General features: G+C 47.0%; 1 protein-coding gene across 1 annotated transcript in view; it reads left to right on the top strand.

The window, feature by feature from the left end:
* The first annotated feature begins 1075 nt into the window (after positions 1-1075).
* ARNTL2 (aryl hydrocarbon receptor nuclear translocator like 2) overlaps positions 1076-13814 on the top strand; it is a 66886-nt gene continuing 54147 nt past the window's right edge. Inside the window, exon 1 of the mRNA XM_030540715.1 lies at positions 1076-1244. Within this exon, the coding sequence (XP_030396575.1) occupies positions 1169-1244 (76 nt within the window). The 5' untranslated portion in view covers positions 1076-1168. The remainder of the gene's footprint in view (positions 1245-13814) is intronic.

Genomic DNA, 13814 nt, shown 5'->3' with positions numbered 1-13814 from the left:
CTAGGTCCATTTCATTCTTAGACCTTGAAGCACTTTACATAGTATCATTATCACTATTTTACAATTAGGAAAACTGAGGCAGAATAACAATAGAGCCAGCAACAGACTTGACTCCTAGTCCCTATGCACTGCCCCATAGCATGCGTTTGAATCAGGCCCAGATATTTTCTGCTTCCGACAGTTCTGAAATCTGTCTTTTTGGACCAAATTTCTCTCCCAGACTTGATGGCTCCAACTCATTGTGTCAATTTTCCCAATGTTCACAACTTTATTGCAAGTCTCACAATATTTGGTTTGTGTCAAAGCCCCAACTCCTGGAGTCATGTGAATGTGTGAGAATCTCACCCTTTTCTTTTTGTATGTAAGTTTCTGGGCCTCATATTTATGGAGGTAGGCTTGATCACATGACTTGAGCAAACCACTCATATGCTTAAAAAAAAAAGGTAAATAAAAAGACCCCCATGAATTAACAGGTCATTATTTGGTAGGGAGTGCGGGGGGGTCACTTAAATTTTTTTGAATGCATGGGTTTGGCACCCCACTGTGGTCTTGTCCTCATGGCTGCAAGTGCAGTGTGGAGCAACCCAGCGCCCTGATGACATGTCCCAGCAGGCAGGGGCGGCTCTAGGTATTTAGATTCGCGGGAGCAGCGGACCCTCCACAGGGATGCCACCGAAGGCAACCTGCCTGCCGCCCTCAGAGCACCGGCAGACCGCCCCCCATGGCGTGCCGCCGCAGGCACGCGCTTGGCATGCTGGTGCCTGGAGCCCCCCCTGCCAGCGGGCTCAGGCGTTGTGGTCCTGGACGTTACTCGGCTACACGCTCTGGACTTGGGAGCGACGAGCTGCGACCACCGGGCCGGCCGGGGGCAGAGGAGGGCCGGGGAAAAGGCACGAGGATAATTTCCCGCCTGCAGCCCTGTGACAGGGAGAGCGGGGGAGCTGAGCTCGTACAGCGCGCGCGTGCGCGCTCCCGCCAAGAACCTCCCGCCCCCTGCGAGGCGCCGAGCCAGGCCACAAGCTCGCCCCGACAACACCCCCCGCCCGCTCTGACGGAGATCTCGCGAGAAGCGCGCGGCTGACGGGTCGGTGCTTAGAGCCGGGGCTCGGACGGGTCCGCGGCGGGGGTTGTGCAGCTGTTCGTCCGGCGGGCTCGCCTCGCCCGCTCCATGCCGCTAGGGCCGGGGGCGTTCGCCATGGCCGAGGCACGGGCCGAGGAGGAGCAGCAGAAAGCGGCGCCGGCAGGTGAGGGGGGCTGAGGCTGGGGCTGTCCGCAGCGAGCGTGGGACCCCCCCCGACAGACAGACAGACAGCGAGGGGCTGCCCTGTACCCCGTGCGGGGCGGGGGTGGAATGGGGAGCTCCTGCCTCGTCCTCGGGTGTGTCCAGGGGTGCATTCCCGAGTGTGCGTATTTTTGTATCCCAAGTGTGTGTATATACATACACACATTCTCTGTCTGTGTGTTACTCTGGGTGGGTTTGTGTGTGTGTGTGCACATACACACATTCTTTGTGTGTGTGTGTTTATCCTGGGTTTTGTCAAAGTTAGAATCAGGACTCACAATTTGTCAGACCACTGTGTTTTATTAGCACAGCGCTCTGCCAATAATGTGAGTGGCCATGCAAGACCCAAACAGTCTTATTTATACAGATAAAAGAGCGGGAATTAGACAAAGGGACAAAGAAAGCAAAACAGTAAAATTCACCTGGGGCACAGCATGCATATCCTACTTCCTTACTAACTCTTATCGATCTGAGGCTAATACTTCACCAATTGCCCTTAAACGGTGCAATTGTTCTATGTTAATATCTGTATTCCTGACACCTGGATTACAGCATTTCAGCAATTTTGCTTAAAGGCACAGACAGCATTTCTTTAATCCTGTCTATTTTCACAATATAATTCATTCTACTTTCACAATCCCTCCTTTTGGTCACGCTTCGCCATGACCAACATTGGGCTAGGTTCCACATATTAACCGTTCCTTATCTGTTTGTTCATCAGCGATATTCAAAATCATCATATTAGCACTCTGTTTTGGGGCAGTCACGTGGGTGACATAATTCTGGATACAACAGGAGATTAACTGAAAGCATTCAAAAATCACTAGGATTCCAAACAGGACAGTCAGGACTCCCTGAAACAACCAGTTTCCTATGCCAGAGAAATTGAACAGGTTACTTAGCCACTTCCATAAAGAACTCGGCTATTCATGGGGAAGATATGCTATTTGTTCTAAGTGGCTAGCGCGATCTATTACCTCATTGGTATTGTCAGGTATAAACACACAACATTCTTTTCCAATGAGAGCACAGGTCCCACCTTTGACCGCCAGCACTATGTCCAATGCCTGACGGTTTTGGAGGGCCACCTGTCGGATCGCCCCTGTTTCTTTGGCCAGGGTTTTTAAACTTTCTCCGGTTTCATTTGCCATTATTTCAACTACTGCTTGTAACCTCAGGAGTCTTTTTGCATGGTGTATTGCTCCCCCAAGTGGGATAAGGGAACCACCAATGGCCTCTCCCCAGGTTAAGGTGCTTACTTTATTTATATACCATTGGGCATCTGGTAAGTCCCTTCTTTTTCGCCTGAAATTACGGAGACATTCTCATGGGAGGGACCCTAGCACTCGGAATTGTGGGAAGAGTCGAGCAGGATAACAGATACCTGACCAGTTAGCTGGTAATGCAGTATAAGCTTTGGTTCCACAAACCCAATGATGGCCTATTAAGGCCGGGAAGGGTCGATTGCATCTATTTGTTACATAGTCATCTGCAAATGAGGAGTAATATCCTCCAAAGGGAACAGGGTAATTCTCCTTACGAGGAGTGGTAGTGTTTGTATGGCATTGGAAGATTGATTTTTCTGTTTGATCCCAGGTTGAGAAAAAATTCATATCCCCATACCCGGCCCGCCACTCTTTAGTTTTGTTTGAATAATCCCATACACCATTGGCCACAATATGCTGAAGGCAACGGCTTTTTCCCAGATCCAGCCCTGTCCCGTTACACACCCAACACCAATGACCTTTTCCCTCCACCACACTTAGCCATTTAGATACATTTATTCCCACTGCTTCCCAAGTGTCATTGCTGTTCTGTGTTTTGTTAAACGGACGAGGTCCTCCAGTGAGGTCTGGGGAATTGAGTGGGATAGTCAGGACAGGAACACCAGCTTGAGAGTGGGCTGGGATGTGGCTGCAGACCCAGCATTTAGAAATATTAAGGGTCTGAGCTATCCACACTTTGCTGCTGGATAAAAGCGTTGTCATTGTGTGCTCCCCAGACCTTAAGACACCAGCAGCCGAGGAACAGGTGCCACCAGAGGCGCATGTTGGAGGCAAGGCCCTTCTAGTTCTGACAACCTCAACTGAGGGAACCGCAGTCACGGTTTTTTGTCTACCAGGCAGCAGGCGCTGGGCTCACTACTGCTTCTTTTAGTGGGCCTTGCTTTAGGTTGTCGTCTGCTTCTGGCAACCCTTACGAGAGCATAGATTGTGAGGTATTGCAGGCTGTTCCTCTACGTCGTCTTCTGGAGTCAAAACTGACTTTGCACAGTTCTGAGGTGATGATTGGTTCGCCGAGGAGGGTGTCTTCTTACACTGTGAAGCATGTATCCATGCTGCGATGCCAGATAGTTTAACAGCTATCTGGGTAGTAAGCAGTACCTGATGAGGACCCTTCCACTGAGGTTCCAAGGTGTGTTTTCGATGGTGGTGCCGTACGTAGACCCAGTCACCTGGCTCAAGGTTGTGGCAGGCATCGGAGGTGGGTTCCATCGGCCAGGCGGCTTGAACCTGTGAATGGAAGTGACTTACAGCTTGCATTAATCCCTTGCAATATTGAAGGAGCGTACTGTGAGTCAAGTTCAAGTCTGGGACTGGGGTAATGGTAGCCACAGCTTGCATAGGGCGTCCCATAACAATTTCAAAAGGACTCAGTTTATGCCTTTGGGATGGAGTGGATCACATTTCCATAAGGGCTAGTGGTAAAGCTGCTGGCCAGCTTAACCCTGTGGAGTCACAAATCTTAGCAAGCTTATTCTTAAGTATACTATTTTGCCTTTCCACAGCACCTGCACTTTTTGGGTGGTAGGGACAATGCAGCAGGTGTGTGACATGTAATATGCGATCCAGGTGTTGGACAATTTGTCTGGTAAAATGTGTACCCCAGTCACTGGACAGAGTGGCAGGAATTCCCTTGGCAGGCATAATATGATTTAACAAACATTTAGCAATGGATAGTGAGTCAGCCTTGCGACAAGGAAAGGCTTCAATCCAACCAGAAAATAAACATACCATAACCAAAATAAATTCATATCGTTGACACTTAGGCATTTGTACAAAATCAAGTTGCCAATGCAAGAAGGGCGCTTGGGGCAAGCCCCGGAATCCCTGAGCCAGTTTTATAGATTTACCAATATTGTGGCTTTGGCACATGGTACAGGCGGCACAGTGGCGGGCTGAAATGGAGGGCCCACCATCCCGCCTTAGTTACAGCAGAGACCATCCCCTCCTTTCCGACATGCGAAACACCGTGTAGCAGGGCGGCCAGCGATGGGTAGAATGAAAAGGGGGCCACAAAGGCACCAGTGGGCGAACGCCAAAGGGAATCAGGATGTAGAGAGCAACGCTGGGCAACCCAAGAGTCTTTTTCGGTTTCTGAGGCAGGGTCCTGGAGCAGGGTGAGTTCAGTGAGGGACGGCAGTGATATAGAAACAGAGAGGGAACCTAGAAATGCATCTGGGGAAGGGTCTATGGCAGCAGCATGTTTAGCAGAGGCATCAGCAAATGCGTTACCCTTAGCAACATCAGTATCCGCCGTGGAGTGGCAAGGGCACTTAACAATAGCTAGGGAAGAGGGAAGTAAAACTACATACAGGAGAGCAGCGATATAGGGGCTGTTTTTAATAGGAGTACCGGCAGAGGTAAGGAAACCCAGAGCTTGCCAGAGGGTGCCAAAGTCATGTACAACCCCAAAAGCATAGTGGGAGTCAGTGTAAATGGTGGCGGAGCGTCCCTCTGCCAAAAAGCAGGCACGAGTGAGGGCAACTAATTCAGCAACTTGCACTGAGGTTACAGAAGGTAAAGGCGCATTTTCTAGGGTTTCAGAGAGTGACACTACAGCGTATCCTGCAAGGAGACGACCTTCGCTGTCTCAAACAGGAACCATCAGTAAACAAAACAAGGTCAGAGTTAGGGAGAGGGACATCAGAAAGGTCAGAGCGCGGGCCGGTGATAGCAGAGACAGTTGCAGGGCAGTCGTGAGGATCACCGTCATTAGACAAGGGAAGGAGAGTGGCAGGATTTAATTGAGAACAACACTTTATGGTGATATACGAAGCCAACAGCAGTAGAAGTTCATACCTGGTAAGGCGAGTGGAGGAGAGGTGGCTTGTATTGCGTTGTAACAGCAGAGTTTCCACAGAGTGAGTGACCATCAAAGTAAGGGGGGAGCGAAGGACAAGGGATTCAGACATTTCGACTAGGTGTGCTGCTTCAGCCACAGCATGCAGGCAGGGGGATAGGCCTTGGGCCACAGGGTCCAAAGTGGCAGAGGAATAAGCCACTGGGCGGTTCTTGCCTCCGTGCACCTGAGTGAGAGCTCCAAGTGCACATGGCAGAAAAGGCAGAAGAGGGTAAAAGGCTTAGAATAGTCTGGCAACCCTAAAGCAGGGGCAGAAGCCAAACCTCGTTTGAGGAAAACAAAGGCAGAGTCTGCTTCAGGTGGCCATGGCATGGGATTAGGCACAGAGAGCTGAGTGAGTTCCTGGAGAGGTTTTGCAAGGGAGGCTTATTGGGGAATCCATTGCCTGTAAAATCCAGCCATGCCCCAAAATTTTCGGACCTGGTGTGGGGAGCAGGGTTGGGGAAAGCTAAGGATAGCCTGGACGCGGGTGGGAGAAAGCGTACGGGAACTCTGGGAGAGGAGAAAACCAAGGTATGTGACAGAGGCTTGACAGAGCTGTAGTTTAGAGTGAGAAGCCTTGTGACCTTTGTTTGCTAGGGCAGTAAGGAGCACTGAAGAGTCAGTTTCTGAGGCGGATAACGAGGGGAAACAGAGGAGTAGATCATCTACATATTGGACTAGAGTGGACCCGGATGGGAAAACAAGGTCAGCTAGGTCTCTGGCTAATGCCTTGGAAAAGTAAGATGGACTTTCCGTATACCCCTGAGGGAGCGTGGTCCATGTATATTGCTGTCCCTTGTAGGAAAAGGCAAAGAGGTACTGGGAGTCAGGGTGAACTGGAACAGAAAAGAAAGCAGAACGCAAATCAGCGACAGTAAAATGAGTTGCAGCTGGTGGGGTAGAAGCCAGGATCGTTGCTGGGTTTGGGACAACAGGAAAAATGGGTATGACAATACGATTAATGGCTCGAAGGTCCTGAACAAATCGCCATGATTTGCCATCAGCTTTTCGAACTGGGAGGATAGGGGTGTTACAGGGACTGGAACAGGGAACAATAATGTCTTGCTCCCGCAGGGTAGTTACGACCAGAGCAATGGAAGCCTCTGCCTCAGGGTTTAAAGGGTACTGAGATAGGTGAGGCAGGGATTTGGAAGAGTCAACAGTAATGCAGACGGGGTCAGTATTTAAGCGGCCCACCTCAGAGGGATGGGTTGGCCACAGAGAGGATGGGACCTGCAAAATTAGGTGTTCAAGGGACGGGACCAGTGGGCAACAAGGGACCGGAGTGGAAAGGAGTGTTTCAGACAGCAGGGAGGCTACAGAATCACTCAGGGAGGACTGGGGAATTTGTAAATAGACCCCATCCGGGGAACAGTATATGGTGCAGCCAAGCTTACATAACAGATCCCCACCCAAAAGGTTTACCGGAGTGGAATCAGAGAGAAGGAAGGCATGATCTGCAGAAGGAGGACCAACCTGGACCGGTAGAGGTTTTGAAAGGGGATAAGGGGTTGGGATTCCTGTAATGCCCACAGCGGACATTTCCGGAGCGGACATTTCCGGAGCGGAGAACCGCAGGCAGGTCGGTAGTACGAACTGCAGAGAGCGAAGCTCCCGTATCAACAAGGAAAGGGAGAGAAAGATCATTGATAGTTAACACACACTCACCCGTGGGAGTGAGAGGTAGTAAAGGAGCTAAAATTTCCCGAGGTTCCCCGGTGTCCCATCATTGCTATGGGGCAAAGTAAGGCTGGGGACTGATTGGCTGTGCTGGCAGGGGGTCTAGCTGGTTATTCACAGAGTTACCAGGCCAGCTCGGACATTCATTCTTCCAATGTCCCGGCTGTTTACAGTAATTACGAACATCCCCATGACCTGAAAATCCAGTTCCCTGGCCCCTCCCATGACCATATCCCTGTCCCTGGTATTTTCCCCGTCCCCGTACTGTTTGCCCTGCCCTGAATAAAGCTGTATTTGCAAGGCCATTAACTGTTGAGCTGGTTGTTCTTCCTTTCCTTTTAAAGTACATTGGCAGTGATCTGCCACTGTTTGCAATTTGTCCATGGTTTCGGTCTCCCACCCAACACTTATTCGTTTTAGCATAATGCCAATAGCAGGCAGGAGACCATTAACAAACGCACTAGCCAGGGTGCCCTGTCCATTTCTATCTGGTTGCTGTATACCAAAATGTTGCAGAAAAGTGTCAGTTATCCGGGTGCGATAGTCGCCCGGGTTTTCTCCCTGTCGTTGCTTACAGCCATTTATGACCGTCCAGTTGGTTTTAGGAGTCCATACCTGAGGGTTGGCTTCAAATAGATTTTTAGCTCGTTCCTTACACTTTTTCTGGTATTCAGCATTAGGACCAGTGTCTGGTAAAGTAGAGTGGTGGTCAGCAGCAAGGCAATCTGTGCTGTGAGCCATTTTTCATGCTCACTAGGGGCTGCTACAAGTAGCTTGCACAGCTGCAGGAAGTCTGCCTCAGAGGGTTCGTAGGTATCGCATACTAACAAAAATTCCTCTGCAAATTTGGTAGGATTTTCTTGGGGCTTTGGAAAGCCTTTTACAATTGAAAGGAGCTCTGTGCGAGGCCAGGGTTTATAGCTCCAAGTGGGACTCCCGTCTTGGCCCCCAGTATGCAGGATTCGGAGGGGAGCCTGGATATTTTTAAGGCCCAAGCGCAAGCTTTTATGAGACAGAGCGAGTCCAGAGGAATGGGCCTCGGCAGTACCGGACGATCCGGACGGGTCTGAACTGGAGATCTCTGGGAATTGTTCCTGAGCCAGGAAATCTGGTGACAGTTGTCCCTGAGCTGGGGGCGTGGGTGGCCGTCTATTGATCCGATGCAAGGCTTCCAGGCCAATTAATGTGTCTTCCTCATCCTCGTCCCCGGAATCTAGCAAGGGGTTTTCTTCGTCTTTTCCCACCCGGAGACAGGAGTATGAAGGGGGGTCTGCTCGGAGAACCGGGTAAAGGGGAGCGCTTGGTCTAGTGGTGGGAGAGGAGGTTTCCAATAAAGCTTTTAACTTATCATTTGAATCTTTGAGAGAGGCGAGTTTCGATTCTATCCATCTACAGTTTGCCTCTTCCCACCATTGCATGAAACAATCAACCTCTCCTTTTGCCAATTTAGTTTTAGATTGGGCAAGTTTATCTTTTAAGACATCTGCTCGGTCCTTGTCCCAAGATCCTAACAGTGGCCACTGAGTTTTGGGATCTCCCTGAGTTAACCTAGACCATTTTTCCAGAAATTTACAGGAGTCCGGACCCTTCCTAAAATACATAAAATGAGCCAGCATTCCTTTAGGGAACTGCCCCAACTCAGACGTCTGGTTACCCATACAGGAGGACTTTACACACCAATCACACAAGAAGGAAATTCAGGTTTGTCAGAGCGATACCCAGTGCAACACACAAAAGGAGTCCACAGGCTACTGCCTCAATCGCCTTTGCTTTCACATCAAGGGTTTTACCCAAGGTGCAGTGCTGCTGCGATTGTGCAGATTTCACTCACTCAGACCACAGGGACAGGAACCTCTTGGTTGGCCGATCCCCGGATGGAGACGGCACCCAGACTCAAACACTCCACAGAGAGGACAGATAGACACAGAGACAGGACAGTCCTCAGTCCGGACAAAACACAGAAATAATTACCTGACCAGATTCCTGATGTCAGATCCCGGGATCCCTACCAGAACAGAGTGGGAACCAACAGGTTCGATGGCGTAGACTTCACTGTGGTCGTGCACCCTTCCATTCAGAAGGAGGACCACTCGGGCCAAATGCCCAGGTGCCAGCTGCCACAGTCGTCCCACAAAACGGTCAGGAATCACACGGCCCCAGTGAAGACGGTTGCCATCTCGGTGGAACCTCCAAATTGTCAAAGTTAGAATCAGGACTCACAATTTGTCAGACCACTCTGTTTTATTAGTACAGCGCTCTGCCAATAACACCCAGATAATGTGAGTGGCCATGCAAGACCCAAACAGTCTTATTTATACAGATAAAAGAGTGGGAATTAGACAAAGGGACAAAGAAAGCAAAACAGTAAAATTCACCTGGGGCACAGCATGCATATCCTACTTCCTTACTAATTCTTATCAATCTGAGGCTAATACTTCACCAATTGCTCTTAAACGGTGCAATTGTTCTATGTTAATGTCTGTATTCCTGACACCTGGATTGCAGCATTCCAGCAATTTTGCTTAAAGGTACAGACAGCATTTCTTTAATCCTGTCTATTTTCACAATATAATTCATTCTGCTTTCACAGGTTGTTTCTCTCTCTGTGTGTGTGTCTGCATTGTATCCCGGGTGTATTTTTGTATCACGGTATATAAATACACACACATGCAGTGTCCTGTGTCTTTTATCCTGGGTGTCTGTGTTGTGCCCCATCTGCATGTGTGTGTCTAAGACATTCCCAATGCATTATCCCAGTCTCACACTGCTTTTCTTGAATTTGTTGTGTTGTATTACCCTTCGATTATATTAATGGACATACTTTCCCCCAGGCTAAATAGTCACTCTCTGGCCCAGGGCACAGTCACGATGCTGCCAGCTCACCTGCCCATGCAGTCTTCTTGAAGTCTTAAATGAGGAAGCATTTGCAGGGTTGGATTCTGTTTTGTTATTCATCATGTACACCCACACATAGATCCTATGCTGAATAGTCACATACTGATCTGGTTTATTATCACTGTTGTAGACCTATATCTGCACTTGGATGAACTGGGCTAAAAACCTTTTCCCTGGTCTGTAATGCACTGCTTTTGTTTTATTTAGTGGTTGATATACACTTTTTAATTTATATTGCTTTGCGTTATTCAAAAGTTTGTGTGTAATATGTCTGTTAGGTGTCGGCTTTCTGATGTGTGCTAGTTTAATCCATCATCTTAAGTGTGGTGTTTCTGTTGTGTGTGAATATGCTTAGGTTTGATGATCTTTGTTCTCGACCATGACCCTCTGAAACCGAATGAGGTTCAAAATTAGCAGCAGCTTGGGCTTTTTCTGCTTTAAAATGTATATATTGCTCCCTTCCATGATTTCCATCTGAGGAAAGAAATAGATGCTTTGTAACCAACCAGCTGTGAGGCATAGAAGAGAGAATGAATTCCTGCCCTGACTATCACTTGTAGTTTGCTTTTGGTGTTTGGGTTTTTATTCCTGTGTGTGTTCATTCTAGTTGCCTGAAAATAGGTCAGTATTTTTTTCCTGTTTGTCTCCTGGTGTATGGAAGCTGGACAGCATTTGGTTGTTTAAATGGATGTGAAACAGTGATATTTGTTTTTATAGCGTATGGAGTTTATTTTTTTATCTTCAAGCTTCCATGAAAATCAGTTCAAAAGGGGGAAATGTATTTGATCCACACTCTCTATACTTTTTGTGAGGAAATAGAAGCAAACCAAATCTCTCTCTCTCTCTCTCTTCCCCCCCCCCCCACCCCTAGTGCTGGGTTTGCACAGCTTCTGGCCCCTGTCCCCCAAGAAGCACCCATAGGAAGGATAATGTACCATAGAGTCACATATTTTATAGTAATTCATATTTCTTACTCTTGTCAATTTCCACTGTCAGTTTGCTAATACTTGTTCTTTAAGATGTGGTAGACAAATGACTATATACATTGTTTCTTACTTTTATTGTTAAGTTATACATATCATAACTTGTGTGAAAGACTGTAACATTTTTATTCCAAAGATTGAAATAGGTCCAGCTCATACTCTTAATCAATACTTAATTTTAAGGTTCAGAGTAGCAGCCCGTGTTAGTCTGTGTCTGCAAAAAGAACAGGAGTACTTGTGACACCTTAGAGACTAACAAATTTATTTGAGCATAAGCTTTTGTGTACCACAGCCCACTTTATCGGATACATGCAGTGGAAAATACAGTGGGAAGACGCGCGCACGCACACACACATGCACACACACTCTTCCCCCCCCATGAAACAATGGGTGTTACCATATGAGAGTGATCAGTTAAGGTGAGCTAGTACCAGCAGGAGAAAAAACTTTTTGTAGTGGTAATCAAAATGGTCCATTTGCAGCAGTTGACAAGAAGGTAAGAAACCACAGCCCCGCACCTGCCGGGGACTGAAAGCACCAGTGCCTGAAAGAAGCCGCGGCCCCTCACCTGCTGGGGACAGAGAGCACCAGCGCCCGCAGCCCAGGAGTTCTCTGTCCCCGGCAGGTGCGGGGCTGCGGCTCTTTTTGAAGCTGGAGAGAAGCTGCGGCCCCGAGCCTGCCGGGGACAGAGAGCACTGGCACTCGCAGCCTCAGAGTTCTCTGTCCCCGGCAGGCGTGGGGCTGCAGCTTCTCTCCCCTGCCATGTTGTTGGGGACCACTGGTACAGTACTCTATCCAAGGCTGAGATATGCAATTTGTTTCAGCCTATGGCAAGTTGTAGTTATAAACTCAAGGAAAAGATATTCTCTTCATAGTCTAACGCATCATTTGGACAGATGTTCGGCTTAAATAGTATGACTTGGTGCGACTTTGTAAGTGGTTGACGTTACTTAACCTCAAATTTGCACAGAGTTAATTACCTACAACTACTGCTGTTTCACATGTTGCATATATTACTGAGAGTCATTTATGACTTTAAACTTGAGCTTTGATATCATTTTATGTTATGCTTGGTAAAGTTTTCAGAAAAAATGTAGGAATAGAGTAAGGTAATGGGCCCATTCTGTGCCAATATCATTTCTTGTGACTATAACCAAAAATATTTTGTTTCTAACCCAACTTTATTCTAAGATGCTGCAGTATGTTTTAATGTCTATTTGTAATAAAGCGCGTTAGTTCTTACTTGCAATATGCAGCATTGTAATTGTTTCTTAAACAAAAATAAGTTTTACTTATGACTTTTACATATATTTTTCCATTAAAAAAATTAATTTTGGATGCTTAGCAGTTTGAATTTTTTTTTCTGGATTTTCAGTTAGAAGGAGCCATTTCAATGTGGAAAATGTTTCTCAGAGTATCCCATTAAACTACTCATTACTGAAGTGTTCTCCTGGAGTCTTATTGACTGGACAGTGACACAACCTAACAAAATGGGCAGTGCTAAAAATAAATGTTCAGGAACTGATTTTAATATAAAATATTTGGGTGTATTCACATTCAAAGTCATCATAGACTAAGAGTGAAATTTTATTAATTAGGATAAAATGTAGAAAAAATTCCCACTTTTCTCATAGCTTTCTCTGCTATAAATGAGAGCAAAAAAAGCCATGAGAGAAACGTGAATTTTCCTCTGTATCATATATAAATAATACACACAAATGCAAAAAATAACAAAAAACCCCAACTATGTCAAACGTACATTTTTGAGATGGCAAAGTGAAGAACTCAAATGTTAGGAAATGCTAGATTTACAGGTGCTTTTGCAATCTTATTTCTGCCCTCTTGTACATCCATCTGATGCTTTAAATTGGCAGGGGTCCTGAAGAAAAATAACATATTCTCATGTAATTAAGGACTGAATCATAATTAGGGCAGGTTGAAAGTCCATATATCACCCTCCAGTAGATGTTGACATTGTTGTAAAGTGTTTGAAGGGTCTTGCTAAGATGTTTCCACCCATAAGTGTGGGATATTAGTGTGAGATCTTAACTTAGTTCTGTCTGCACTGATGGGCCTTCCTTTGGACCAATGGCAATGCGCATATCATTACATCTCTCACTCTATGAAAATGGCAGTTTTAGTTGCAGTTACCTCCTCAAGAAAGGTGAGGCCTTGATAGTATACCATGTTCTGTCTGGACAAAGTGTCACATAGACATTATCCTAATGTCTACCAAAAGTTGTCGCAGACTTCCATTTGAACCATCAGATTCATCTGCTGATGTTTTCACTAAGCCACATGCTTCTAAGACAGAGGCTAAGCTCCATTTCCTGTCAGATGTGCGTTAGCATTTATTCATAGAGGACAACATCTTTTGGCTTTGCATCAAGATTTTTTTTCTTTAAAAAGCAGAAAAGATGAAGGGGAAACCATCTTGTCTGGTGATGGTCTTAGATGGAGATCTGTGTGAGATCCTGTTATGAAGTGGCTAAAGTGAGTCCTCCTGCTTCTCTCAGAGCTCATTTTACCTTCAGTTAGGCAGCCTCTATAGCATCTTTGAAATTGTTTTCCTTTTGTGGACCTATGCAAAGCAAACACCTGGGAATCTGTTCACACATTTTCAAAAGCAATGTGCTGTCATTGAAGCTTTCAGATTAGATTCTGAGTTTGGAAAGGCTATGTTAGAATCTCTGTTGTCCTAAGACTCTGAGGGCTTGGCTACACTGGCGCTTTACAGTGCTGCAACTTTCACGCTCAGGGGTGTGAAAAAACACCCCCCGAGCACTGCAAGATACAGCGCTGTAAAGCCTCAGTGTAATCAGTGCCGCAGCGCTGGGAGCGCGGCTCCC

The sequence above is a fragment of the Gopherus evgoodei genome, chromosome 1 (genome assembly GCF_007399415.2).
Source record: "Gopherus evgoodei ecotype Sinaloan lineage chromosome 1, rGopEvg1_v1.p, whole genome shotgun sequence".
Lineage (NCBI taxonomy): Eukaryota > Metazoa > Chordata > Testudines > Testudinidae > Gopherus > Gopherus evgoodei.
This window is presented reverse-complemented; position numbering and strand designations above follow the sequence as displayed.